This window comes from Protopterus annectens, chromosome 11.part0 (genome assembly GCF_019279795.1).
Source record: "Protopterus annectens isolate FY-2018-M chromosome 11.part0, PAN1.0, whole genome shotgun sequence".
NCBI lineage: Eukaryota > Metazoa > Chordata > Ceratodontiformes > Protopteridae > Protopterus > Protopterus annectens.
The window spans coordinates 348,771,775-348,786,305 of record NC_056745.1 but is presented as its reverse complement, the minus strand read 5'-3'; the positions used below and the strand labels follow the sequence as shown (position 1 = coordinate 348,786,305).

Below are 14,531 nucleotides of genomic sequence, written 5' to 3'. Positions count from 1 at the left end.
AACAAATAAACACAAACATATTATAAATTTGCTTGAAATCTGGCTAAGTGTTCAATCTGACGACTACTTTCTGATATTACCCAGGTACCAGGCAGAGTACATCATCGTACTGAATAATATGATAGTCACAAAACAAAAGTAAATGAAAGTAAACAATCAAGCATTTTAAGCTGTGTATTGAAACAAAAAGAACAGAAAAACAAATCCTATTCCCAAGACTGGCAGGAAAATGAATAAGCCTAAACAAACATTAAGAATAATGTGCAAATTAATTTAATACATCCACTGAATTTATTAAAACCACATAGTCATGGAAGACTATAGTCTGTCACAGCAAGCAAAATGAACAAGGCATTGAACTAATCCCAAAAATGGTGTAAGTCCTGCCTGGTGCCGCACACTTGATGAGTGTGTCTGTTCACATAGGACCTACATAATGTCTGGGATTAGTTCAGTGCCTGATTCACCTTAAGGCAATTTGATCTATTGCCATTTCACCTACAGGCATGTCTTTGGGATTTCTGAAGAAAATGGAGACCCCTAGAAAATGCAATTATACAAAGTATGTTCATGCAAAATGTGCACAGAATGCACCACATCTGGAAGGTGAATAGGAGAACTAAGTACTATAAATAACAGAGCTATTTACTATGCTACTACACCACCCTTAATGAGTAAATTAACACTTTATTTAGTTAACAGTCATACATTTACATGCTCATAAACAAGGAAATTCAAAAGACATCTGTAAAATAAAAATGAAATGATTATTGCAGTGATTAAAGTAGTCACATATATAGTCCTTTCAATAAAAAGATAAACTAGATATAGAGTTAATAAGCTGAAATATTTGAGTTTGAAAGGAATTTAATGAAAATTATTTCACAAAAATAGTTGCTGGGCTTATTTTTTTTTTTCATAAGAGGTAGTGGAGATAATAGACTTACAGATTGGCACACAGGCAATAGAACAAGGTTTTCTTCTGTGTCCAGATTCTTCAATTTCCATGTTGTTGTATAGGGTAAAACTAACAGATTGCCATTTTCAACCAATCAGCACTGTTAGAGTAATATAAGTCCATCACAGAACCTAATAATCATGGACAGTTTATTTTCTTTATTGCAGTTGCAGGGTAAGAATATTACAGTGGAGTAAACATGACTTTTTAATAACAAAGCTATACAGTGGGGAAAAAACAACATCAGTGCTTAAATATATCTTTATAATAGCAAATCTAGATATATACAATGTCACTCTGTAGCATTCACATCTTCCTGTGTCAAAATATTTTACTGTCCTATACATTACAGAAGCAAATGTATATATTCCAGTGTGGGAGATGTGTGTCCCATATACTTAAATATAGGATGGTTAGATGAACAACCTCAGCCCTGAAAGGCTCCAAACCTCAAATGGCAAATATAATGCTGTACAAAAATGAGTGACATAGATACTGAGTGCAGCTTAGGTGATTTCGACTCAGTTGCAGTATGTATTCTTGCTATAGATAAATAAAACTGACAATAACTTTGTTGTCCTGTTAGCCATCTAATAATATCTATTGTTTTGCATTAACAGACAATGACAACAAATTATTTAGCTAGCTAGCCAGATTAGCAACTTTAATGTCATGGGACTTGGTGCATAATGCTCTTGCTGAGTTAATAAAAGAAGGTGGAAAACCAAAGTAATCAGGCATAGACCAAATATACTCCCACCTTACAGATTAAAAACCCTATCTGAAGTCCATTGGGCTGGGAAGTATTTTTGCACCTCTGTGTGCAGGATGAAGGCATGTAGATAGTCCACCATGAATCTGCATTTAGTAAATCCTGCTAGAGATGAGTGGATTATATCACGGAGGATGGTATACATGCAATTAGTCAGGACCTTTGCATGTAGTTTTTCCACCTTATTTATCAGGGGAAATTAGGTGGAGTTCTCAGTTTTTAAAATGTCTTACTCTGGTTTGAAAAATCACTATTTATTTTTACTTCCCCAGTGTTTAAGATGTAATTGTCCTGAACTTAATATTTCATAGGTATATAAGTGGTCACTCAGCTATCAAACCAAGAGCCATTTTCAGCCTAAGCAAGCTAACCCCAAGTTTGTCAGAATATTGCTGACGTGTTCGTACCCCAAGGAAATTTAAGAGCTATGATGTAAGCTTTACACATCAAGCATTCACAGACTACACCATCCACTAAGGACACAAATGCCAATCCATGGGTAAATTTGAGCTTCAACATCCATTGGTCTGTTAATTTTAATATGATTAGGGATGAGGTTTGTTTCACATGGATTCATTGAAAAGTAACCCTCGTGGTTGAACTATGTTTTGTTTTAGTACTATATATACCCAGCGCCCAGCCCATCAGGGCTTGGAGTCTTAGCGTGAGGGAAGTCCAGTCTAGCATGCTCAGCTATTTTGACCTGTGGGAGTTCAGGGAAGCCAGGAACATAGTTTAATGTCTTCCATTTGATAACTCTTTAAGGAGAGAGGATAAAACAGCAAAGAATTGTCTAAAAGTTTCATTAATTCTTGTGGACTCAGTGAATAACTTGTCGAAACTTTAATATGCATTTTACTTGGTTTAAAGCAGCAGAAAGCACCCCTGCACTACCAGGCTATAACTCATTCCGCACCTTTCGGCCCTGAAACATGGAACGAAGCTCCAAAGGTGGTGGTGTCTCCATATTCATAAAGGATATTCAGACCTACAGACTAGTAGCCCAACATAATGCATCTGAGATACTTCAGGTACAGCTAACATTGGGTTAGATGGTGATTCAGGTCATAGCCTGCTATAGGTCTCCAACCATGTCCCTAGACTCTCACTCCACATTCCTAAGCATCCTGGAATCTATCAAGGTCCAACCCAAAACTCTCATATTAGGAGACTTCAACTATCCCTCCATCAACTGAGAAAACTACTCAAGCACCAATACACTGGCCCAACACTTCCTGGAATTCATCAATTCCAATGCCCTGGAGCAGCTCATTCTGACCCCCACTAGAGGAAGCAACATCCTTGACCTGGTTATTACTAACATGGACACCCGTGGCTCTACACCAATAGTCAATCCCTCCATGGTCAGATCTGACCATGAAAATCCACATCTCACCCACACCCCCCGCAAAGGTAACTACCTTGCAAAACTTCTCCAAAGCTGACTTTAGGCTCCTAAAAACAGAGGTAGCTAACTTCATGGCACCTATGCCAATGGAAAATAGCTGTATGACTGCTGAATCATACACCAGTGCACTGTACAAACATGTACATAAATGCACGGAACTAGCCATACCCAAACAGAACCAAGACACACTCCTCCAAAAAAAGAAGCCAATCTGGTGGTCCACTGCCATTAATAAACTCTACAACAGAAGGAAGAAACTGTTACAGAAAAAAGATGAAGTCCCAAGACTGGAAAAACTACCTTATTAGCCTCAAAAAACAAAGCTGAGATCCCTCATCAAATCCTCCAAAGCCAGCTATGAAGGCAGAATTTCAGAAGCCACTAAAAACAGTCATAAAACCTTCTATACTTATATCAGTAACCCCCACAGAAATACCCAGATTTGCTCTGAGTTACTGCGCAATGGTACCTCTTATACTGAGCCAACAGATATTGCCAACATACTGGCCGACAGATTTAGTGCCAACTTTACCCCCCTCAAAGAACCAATCGCAATACCAGAAGAATGCCAGGCACTCAGTATTACTGCAGCACAGGTTAAAGCTGCATTGTTCAAGGCCAAGAATACAGCTTCCATGGGACCCAATAATATCCCTGGCTGTGTTCTACATGAACTACAAAGTGAACTGGCACCACAACTGTGTGCCCTGTTCATTCACAACCTCAGACTTTGTCCCTACCGAATGGCACAATGCTGCAGTCATCCCTCTCCATAAAGAGGGAGAAACTACAGAGCTTGGAAATTATCACCCCATTAGCCTGACAAGTCTGATATGTAAAGCTATGGAGCGCATCATCATGGACCTGATTAACAAAGATATAAGAAATCTCCAAACTCTAGACCCCACACAATTTGGCTTTGTGAAAGGGAGATCATGCCTGCTCAACCTTGTTGACTTCTTTGAGTCAGTCACCAGGGCTGTGGATGAAGGTAAGGCAGTACATACAGCCTACCTCGATCTGGCTAAGACCTTTGATACCATTCCTCACTCAGGAATTATTGATAAACTCATCAAACTAGGCATCAACCCCTATATCACTAGGTGGGTTGCAAATTTACTCACAGATAGAACACACAGTGTGAAAGTAGCAGACTCCAAGTCAGACTGCCGACCAGTCACGAGTGGAGTCCCATAGGGATCGGTCCTGGGTCCTCTCCTGTTCAGCATCTACTTCTCAGAAGTCCAGGCCAACACAAAGGGGCTCTGGCTGACCAAGTTCGCAGAAGTCTGCAAACTGGGAGCCATTATCAACTCCCCAAGTGATGCAGATATTCTACAGAAAGGCCTCACTGAGACCAATGACTAGTGTCAAAACCACGGCCTTAAGCTTAACGCTAAAAAATGTGTCGTCATCCCCTTTGGTAAAAACTCAGTTCCCACTAATTACCACATCAATGGGAGCCCACTGAACACTGAAGGCGTTATGAGAGATATGGGGATGTGAGTGGACAGCCACCTCTCCTTCGACCACCACGTTGCTACTGTGGTCAGAAAGTCCTTCTATGTGGCACATCTCATTACCAAGGGCTTTGCATTCAGGAAGGAAGAGGTCATCATCCCTCTCTACTCATTCCTCATTATATCAATCATCGAATATACGCCCCATTTGGCATATACCTCACTAGACACCAATAACAGCTGGAGATGCCACAGAAGTACCTCACAAAAAGAATCCTAGGCCTTAAACACATGTCCTACATGGACAGACTCAAAAAACTTCAGCTGTTCTCAGTCTCTTATCATCTACTTAGAGGTGATCTCTGCTTGACTTACAAAGCCATGTCTGACCCAGTCCTACTTGAAATGCTACACCTAAAGAAATCCCAATCCCCCAGCGCCACATGCTTCAGAGATCACAACCTCATTACAACAATTAACAGAACATGCTGGAGGGACAGGTTCATGTCCCAAAGACTGCTCATACTCTGGAATAAGCTTCCCATTCTTGTCAAGCAGAGCACCTCGCTGGCCCTCTTCAAGAGAAATCTTGACGAGTGGATGGGTAACAAAGTTCACTCCAGGGATCATTCCAGTTGCACTACTGGATATGGGCACTGTGAACTAACATCGGGTGGCTTGGTTCCTGGGCAATTTTTCTGGGCTAGGCTTGTAAAGGTTCCAGGGCCATTAGCCTAGTACACACCTATAAACCTATTACTTTATTAGAGGGTAATGCAGTGAATTTCCCAGGTCTCACAGAAAGTTTGGATCTGTGTTTCAGTGGGCTTCTTTTCAGAGATGATAGTTGGTGATCCATTAATAGCTGGTCTTTGTCATCAGCCCCTGAAAGACACCGTCATAAGAAACTAGACATATCTGTACAGGATGATTTATCCTGCATGGTGCATATGTCATCCTCTGCCAGTGTGAAGCTCTGCTTCCATTCCTTACAGCAGACTAAGAGAGTGGCCAGGAATTTAAATAAGTAGGCATATATTTTTTTAAATAATTTGGGGAATATTCCCAAGAAAAGTTTTCCTCTTCTGTAGCACTTGGATTGATAAATTTTGTAACATTTTAACTTTCAGGTTGCCCATCTTAAAAGGTTTCCCTTCTTTGGCTGCTTCAGATCGACTCTCTGAATCAGTAAAGTTCAGGACTCTGAATGTTACTTGTCTCAGTCGGATCGACTCTCTGAATCAGTAAAGTTCAGGACTCTGAATGTTACTTGTCTCAGTCGGATTGTCTCTCTGAATCAGTAATGTTCAGGACTCTGAATGTTACTTGTCTCAGTCGGTTCTGAATCAGTAAAGTTCAGGACTCTGAATGTTACTTGTCTCAGTTGGTTCTGAATCAGTAACGTTCAGAATTCTGAATGTTACTTGTCTCAGTTGGATCGACTCTCTGAATCAGTAAAGTCCAGGACTCTGAATGTTACTTGTCTCAGTCGGATTGTCTCTCTGAATCAGTAATGTTCAGGACTCTGAATGTTACTTGTCTCAGTCGGTTCTGAATCAGTAAAGTTCAGGACTCTGAATGTTACTTGTCTCAGTTGGTTCTGAATCAGTAACGTTCAGAATTCTGAATGTTACTTGTCTCAGTTGGATCGACTCTCTGAATCAGTAAAGTCCAGGACTCTGAATGTTACTTGTCTCAGTCAGATTGACTCTCTGAATCAGTAATGTTCAGGACTCTGAATGTTACTTGTCTCAGGGACTGCTCAGCTTGCAGCTATAGTTTAAGTTGCCTAAGTGCTCTCTCTATAGCTGTGTTTCCTGGAAGCTGCAGGGTGTTTGTTAAATCCTTTTCCTGAAAGCCCCCTAAGTCACCACTTTCCTTCCCTTCCTTCCTGGAGACCCAGATGTCACTGACTATTCTTGCAATGCCATTTCTCTAAGTCATCTAACTTCCTCAGCAGGTGGCTTATTTTCTGCTGCGGATTTTCCACTTTGGCATTGTGTTATATTTTTATTTCTTGCGTGGATGGTGCTATTTCAAGAAAGGACAGTTTTGCTACCATGTCACAAATATCCTCAGAGTTCCTAGAGGTAATGACTTTAATTTCATATAAATCAGCCAACCTTGTTCAACAGCACCAGCAAACTCTCCAATCTGTCCATCAACCACATTTGTGTCAGCCCCATTGCTAGCCTTGCAATGAGGTGCTCATAAGAGATATGTTCATGATGTTTGACTTCCTCTGTCTTCATAGTGCAAGTGTTTACTACTTCACTTGCCTTTTTTTCTAACACTAGTTCAAGCACAAACAGGATTTTTAAACAAAATAATTGCCATGATTTATTAGACTAACTTTCCCTGGGACAGAGCTAAGCAGTCAACCTTCCTTTATCACTTGATGTGTCTCTGATCACAGTAGTAATAATAGACAGTCAACAGAGGCTTAGTAAAGTGCTTCTGAAATGTAAAGGGCAGAACTATCTGGGTTCATTAAAGCCAGCTACTTTGCATCCAAGAGACTGAATAGGGAAATTACTGAGAAATGTTTATGACTGGAGGGCTTCAACACCCCCCCCCCAGAAGGACAGTCTTCCCACTGTACACTTCTAGTTAATATAGCTATCTCAGTGGCTCACCCTGTGCATGGTATAACACATACAGATAACTTGATGACTTTATCCCTATATACTGACCAGACTAGCTTTGGTAAATGCAGTTCTAGAGATGGACTGCATACTGTGAATTGGTCATTTGTGTTCCTCATACATAACAGTGTCAGAATCGACAACATTTGTTAAACTATGAAAACATTCTTGAAGTCAGAGTGATGTGGACTAATAATAATAGCTTTATTTTCTACAATGTGATGGGATCTCCTGGAAAGTGTTTAAGGAAGATGTCTAATAAGATATTATGCAGAAACACAGTGATAAATATTAACATCCAGGACATTACAGTTTTGGAAACCTTCATACTTCCTGAAGTATAGGCAATGATTATCAGCTTCAACAAATAGGTGTTTTCTCTACCCCCCCCCCCCCATAGCTGACCATCAGCCTTCTCCTCATTCTCTTAATCTGCTGCACCTGCCTTAGCCTCTCCCAAGCTCAATCCAACCCTAGTCTGGGGCAGGTGAGGAAATTAAGGATGTTGGTGCACTATCATGGTGCATACCCATGGAATCTGCCCTAACTCCTGCTCCCTTGCAGAATCGTTCACAGCTCAGTAACCACTGCCCTGGAGAAGTGTGTGCAGACTTCCCAAACTAAGCAGCTCATCATTCATGACAGTATGATACATATTTGCAGTGACCCTTTAAGCTGTCTTGTTTCCCCCAAGATAGGTGAGTCAATATCGGTCATTCATATCATTCCTCCTCAGGTCCTGCCAGCACCCTTGCCACTAATTGAACTCAGGTCATCTGGGGATGCAGTAAGACTATTATTTGTTTTTGAATGGTTTTAATAGCATGGGTATTTTTTCATGCTTATATTTATATGTTTTTGTATTAAATCTTGATATGCACAGGTACTTTTGTAATTATATATACAAGTTATTCTTTGTATATGTTTTTATGTTGACTATAGAAATTAAGTAGCACCTACTAGCAACAAAGTGATTTATCTACACTGCATTTCTCTTTTAATAATTAATTGTCTTTGATTGAATATCATATTGGTTCTCCAATAGGAGTTATTCTGCTAATATATAAAGTTATATTGTAGTGATGGTTAATTAAGTCTGATGAAACGTCCAGGAGACGTGAAAGCGCTCACTCATCTTTAATTTGTCTTAATAAAAGTTCTTATTTGGATATTGGTTGGCTTCGATTGTCCTGGTGTATCCTCCTTATGTGACTTTTGGATTTTCTGCTTCTTTGAAGGGGATACTTCATCCTGATTCGTGTTTATATGCTTTCTCATGTGCTCTTCATATGGCTAAAAGTCACATATCAAATGTAATTTTTGAATATGTACATGGAACCTTCATTTGTGTCAAGACATTATGAATTATCACAGATATACATATTTACCCATCTTTGCAGTTATCTATGCTCTAGCACTTTAAAATATATGGTCAAAATGTATCAGATTGCAGACTGTACTGGAACATGTTCACACAACACTGTAAAATGGACAGTATTTGTAGACTAGCTCTGTAAATGGTTGAAGTTATCAAAGTTGATCAGTTTACTGGAAAACAATGCAGAGGTACTGGCTAGATTTATTTCTTACTTTTTAAATTCTTCCATCTCACCATCTTAAAGGATAATAAAAGCACTAAGCAGCCATATCATTCATCTAGAAAGAGCTACACGATCAGTTATTTTTACTTTTCCTTTCTGTGGAAATTTGGGATAAAGCATATTGACCCAATGTCTTCATTAACCCCCCCCCCCCAAAAAAAAACACCTACTTGCAGAGCATTAGTGTCATTTATATTTTTAATAGCTCTAGCAAGCCGGTCCATTTCTGGATTTGTTACCACTCTTTAACATCTGGTTAACAGTCTACCATAATCAAATGCACAACCACCATAAAGGTAATTTAATTTACTTTATTCACGTACAACTGGCAAATGTAGCCTGTGCAGTACTGTTATACCTTACCCCTACTATGCTCTGCTAATTCCATTGTCTACAAGTTTCTCTACAATTTTCTTATACACAATAACAATTCATCTTTCACATTATACTCAGCATCTAAATTCTCCTTTCTTGTATTTCTGCTACTTTAATCAATTATACTTCTGTGGAAGAAAACTCTGTAGTTAAACTTTTATATTTCTTCTTCTTACTATTTTAACTTTTTTTACCTGATAATATATTCCTTTCACTTTAGATTTGTGGTATTCTGATTGTTCCCTGTATATAGCATGAAATATGCATGTTGTGATTATATTTCCTCTTTTCATCCTCTTGTTCTCAAGAAACATTCATAAAATGTTGTTATGGTTATTGAGGTGATTTTATTGTTTCAGTCTTAATCTAAAGGTTCGTATAATGTCATTATTGGAATCTTTCTCCCAAGGATACCACTAAAAACAAGTGTTGCCAAGTCAGACACTCCCATTAAAAAAATGCAAAATAAACACATACATCCATGTATACACACACACACACACACACACACACACACACACACACACACACACACACACACACACACATGTATACGTATATACATGCATATGTATAATTCAGAGGGTATAGTTTTTCATTTGGTCTAATAGAAACTAACAGTATGAATTAAAAATATGGGTATTTGGATAATGAATTCCTACTGCCAGAAATAAACTGGTATCATTGACTAACAGCACTGCATGTGACCTTTATTATCAAAGTATCATAGGCAATTCAAGGGAATTTAGTCAGAAAATCATTTACTCCTTTCCAGTACCCACCCTCATGTTTTACCCCCATTCTCTAGAAAGATAAAGTAGTTCAATACCAGAGTAAATGTATGCTTGTGCATCCAATCATTCAGGTTTAAGTGGAAGGACTCTAGGGAGTCACTTTGCTTAACTTACACAGGAAGTCTATTTCAGAGTTAGGGTAGGTGTGAGGTAAAAAATGATATATCAAGATTGATTTATTTGTGTGCTAGTGATTTAATGCCCTTGTTCTAGCATTAGTGGAACTATTTAATTTACAAAGATACAGGTAGTCAAGGAGGACAGTGTTCCTAACTGCATGCTGTGAAGGGTATAGCTCTCTCAGCAAGACCTATAAATAAGCCAATAAAGAGATGATATTTCAAGCCTTTCTTTGTAGCTTGTAGACTTTAATACAGCAAGGTTCTTGGTTAGGAACCTTTGGGGACTATTCATTTGTTGAATATATCTAGAAAGGTACATCCTGAAATACAGGAACTTAACAACTGAGGTTCCAAGATACTTAGTACATTATCATTTTGTATAGGATATTGACTGTTCTGTACATTCAGGGAGAAAGTTCTTTATCAACTGTGATGATACTATAGTTTTTAGCACTAAATTTTAGCCTGTCTTCCGTACACTGCTTGTTTATGAGGGTCATTTGTTGCTGCACTCATTTGATATCAGAAATATATTTGACAATAATACCAAGCTTGCAGTCATATGTACATATGTTAACCAAAGTTTTGATTGTCACTCTGAAGATTGGAGAAATATACCATTTAGTTACCTTCATACTTTCCATGTAGTTGCCTGCCATTGTATCTATTTGAGTTCTATCTTTTAGCCAGCTGGATATCCACCTCAACATGTATACCTCTACTTTTGAGGTATTTAGCTTATTAATGATACAGCTTGGAGGATGATGCTGACTGCTTTAGCCAGATCAAAATAATCTTTGTGAATAAACTAATTGATGCCTTCAGCCTGAGTGACCTCCTTAAGGAAATTTAGTAAAATGAATGGGCATTATGTCTGATTGACAAAGCCAAACTGATGTAGGTCTAACCTGATAACATTTTTGATGTTATTGTTTATGAGGTCAGAATTAATGTGTTCCATAGCTTTGTAAAGCAGATGAGCCAGGGTAATGGATCCATAGTTTCCTAAATTCACCTTTGTGAGGGGGTATCACTGATATGTTTTGAGATTTTTGGGGGGCAAATCCTACAGTTCAGCTCAGGTTAAATAATATAAAGAGGTGTTCCACAAGGGCATGCCTGATACCATTTACTAGGAATTCAGGAAATTATCAGACCACACATAAATAGTATTTTTGGTCTTAGAGAACATCTTTAGTACTTGTTTGTTTCTGATATTAGGAAGAGATTCTGGAATTTGTGGAATTAAGATAGGAGTTTCAGGGGTAAGGTTTGGACTAAATTTGATGATATATTTGCAATGACATTTGAGTCAGGTGAATGGTGCTACTTTGGATAAGTTCAGAGCACTGACGGGAATTATTTCTTAGTTTCCTAATGCAACTAAAGAAGGTTGCATAATTATCCTAGGCTTGAGCAGCTTATTTAAGTTCACAGTTTGCCTTTTACTATCCCTGTAGCTTTTGCTTCCTTACTGTTATTCTTGATGCAATATTTATAGCAGAGCTGTCATGTTTCAGAGTTATTTAGTGGTTTCTTTACTTTTACATAACTTAGATGTGATGAAAACTCAGGAAGAATGAGCACATGCGGTTTTAAAAGAAACATACATTTGCATTACCTTGGATATATTAGCACCATTATTCATCACACAGATCTATCACCTAGAATTATGGATTACAGTTAGTAAAGAACACCATCTCTGAACTCCCATGAATATGTGCCACAGACCAAGTCAGACTAATCTAGTCAACAGAAATAAAAAAAAATACATACATACATACATACATAAATAAATGTATACACTTCAAGATTTAAATATTTATCATGTATATTAATATCAGAATTTAGATTCAGAATATTACTCCTTTAGATTCAGAATATTACTCCTTTAATTTCAGAACAACAACATTCAAGAGATGCATGAAGACACCTTCTGCAACAGTAAAGATATGAGTTACATTCGCAAGGGGCTGGAAGACATCAGGCTGGATGGTAATCCAATCAACTTGAGCAAAACTCCTAATGCATACATGTGTTTGCTGCGTCTCCCCACAGGCAGGCTCATTTAGAAGAGACTTCACTGCTTCTTCAATGGTGTGATTATATAGTTTCACAAAAACTACACAGCAAAAACGTGCATACAATTTTGCAAACCTGAGGTCTTTCCTGGATTATCTGTTCACCCCTGGTTAAAAAAAGACCAAAGTAAATAATTTGTGCTAAATTATTCCTGCTTAGAAGTACTGTGAAAATAAAGAATTACTATGATTACCAGAAGCAAGAAGTAAACAGTTAATCCCTAGTTATTCTGCTGTTAGGTAATGCAGTTATTACCTTTTCATGAAGAGTTAGACAGAAGTTCAGTAGCATGCAATGTTTTAAATGTCTATGAATTGTATTTACTTGGCAGTACTTTTTCCTTGTAGTGTTACACAGAAATCCAACAGCAATCAATTTATCAGTTTTATGGTCTACAGAGTTCAATAACAATGTATTCACTATTGATGTGGGGTCTCATACAAACTCATACAACTAACTAAATAAAATATTCTGAAAAGTATTGTTTTATTATCCTGTACCCAAAAAGAACGGATTTCTTTACATTTTATGCAAGTATATTTAACTCTGTTTCTGCTTTAAGAAATGAATGTACAATCATTTAAAAATGTATGCTTTGGTAAATAACTTGTGTAAAATTTGCAGCTAACAGTTCCAGATCCTCTACTTTTACAGGCATGGATTAATGCAAACTATAACCAGGTATATTTTATGTACACATCTCAGTGGTGTTCATTACTCCCTTCAGAACTCTGTAGTTCTTAATCTGAACAGCCATAAATCTACTCCTTACTGTCACACTCAAGTGTGCTTCTTGGCATGCCTAATTCTATTTATGCACTGTAAAGAGTGAAAGAGATGATATTACTATTTTGATGAGTTAGTATTGTTGATTTTCATCTTCTAAAAGATCTGTAGTATTCTTAAGTGCTGATATACATACCATTGTGATGGGACTGATAAAATGGTTTGTATTTGGCATAATTTGATGTAGCTATTTGCTTAACAGCAAATGAATGCTACCTATTCCATAATATTGTCTGCCAATGCCGTTTTTAACAGACTTCAACAGTTTTTAATATGACATTCTAATTCTGCTTTTGAAAAAGCTTTCAGGATGGAAGTTTCAGTTTGACAGTGCTTATCGTTTGTAAGTGTTTCAGTTTTACTCTAGCAATGTCCGATATGTATGGAAATGTAGCAGAGCTCAAAGTATTCATGAAAATTACACATTACATATAGCTATGATCATTTTAATGAGCATTTGCATAACAAGTTACAGTAAGTACATTGTTTTGAATGTTTTCATTTTATATATTTGGAATTTGGTATAGTATTGTCTGTCAATGCTTAATCCATTAAAATGGTTTATCCCTCTTTAATTTCTCCAAGTCTTTTGGGTTCCAAATACCATGATGGGAATGGACCCCATTCCTTAATCAATATATGATTAATGCTCATGAAATTAGTATTGTTTCAGTCTTTGATGTTAGCCAGAAGTGCTCTTCACAGCACCCACAATGTGCCCAGTAATGACTCCTTTTGTAATTCATATGGAGTTAGATGTATGGGTAACATATCTTAATACAGTTTTAAATTCCTTTTTTATAATACCCATTACTCCTACTACTATTGGAACTGTCTGGGTGTCCTTCTTCCACATTGCCCTTGTTTCTGCCTGCAAATCCTGCTATTTTATGACTTTGTGTGTCTCTCTATGAAAGACACCGTAGTCACTGTCTATAGCAACTTAATTGATGAATGCTACTTTTGTCTTCTTTTTGTGGACAACTAAATCTGGTTTTCTCATATCTGTTTTTTTTTAACTGTTGGTAATGGGTGATCCCATGTGATATAAATTTCATCATTTTCTACAATGCTTTGTGGCTCGTGTTTCCAACATTTTTCAGCTACTTCAGTATTGTAATATTTGCACAATCCCCAGTGAAACAGTCTTACCGCATTATTATGCCTTTCAGTATACAGTCCTTCTGCCATTAGTATATTAGAACCATCAACAAGATGTGCAACTGTTTCCAATTCTGTTTTACAAAACCTACATTTGTCTGTTTCTCCCACATGTTCAATGGACTTTGAAAACCAATATGTACATAGTCCACTATCTTGGGACGCCAATATTAACCTTTTGTCTTTTGGTTTAAATTCACCTCTCCTTAACCATTTCTGCATTCATTCCTGATCAACATGAGGTTGTTCCAAAAGTTTTCTGTACCTGCAACTATATTTATGCATTTTCCATATTTCTTGCCTTCTCACCTGATCCTTCTTCACCTTATAGTCTTTCCTTTTGTTTTTTTTGGCACATTTGATATGC

At 37.6% G+C, this 14,531-nt stretch overlaps 1 protein-coding gene across 1 annotated transcript in view; it reads left to right on the top strand.

Annotated features, from left to right (window-relative positions):
• LOC122815386 (epiphycan-like) overlaps positions 1-13,578 on the top strand; it is a 365,285-nt gene extending 351,707 nt beyond the window's left edge. Inside the window, exon 7 of the mRNA XM_044087852.1 lies at positions 12,037-13,578. Within this exon, the coding sequence (XP_043943787.1) occupies positions 12,037-12,207 (171 nt within the window). The 3' untranslated portion in view covers positions 12,208-13,578. The remainder of the gene's footprint in view (positions 1-12,036) is intronic.
• Positions 13,579-14,531: the final 953 nt, after the last annotated feature.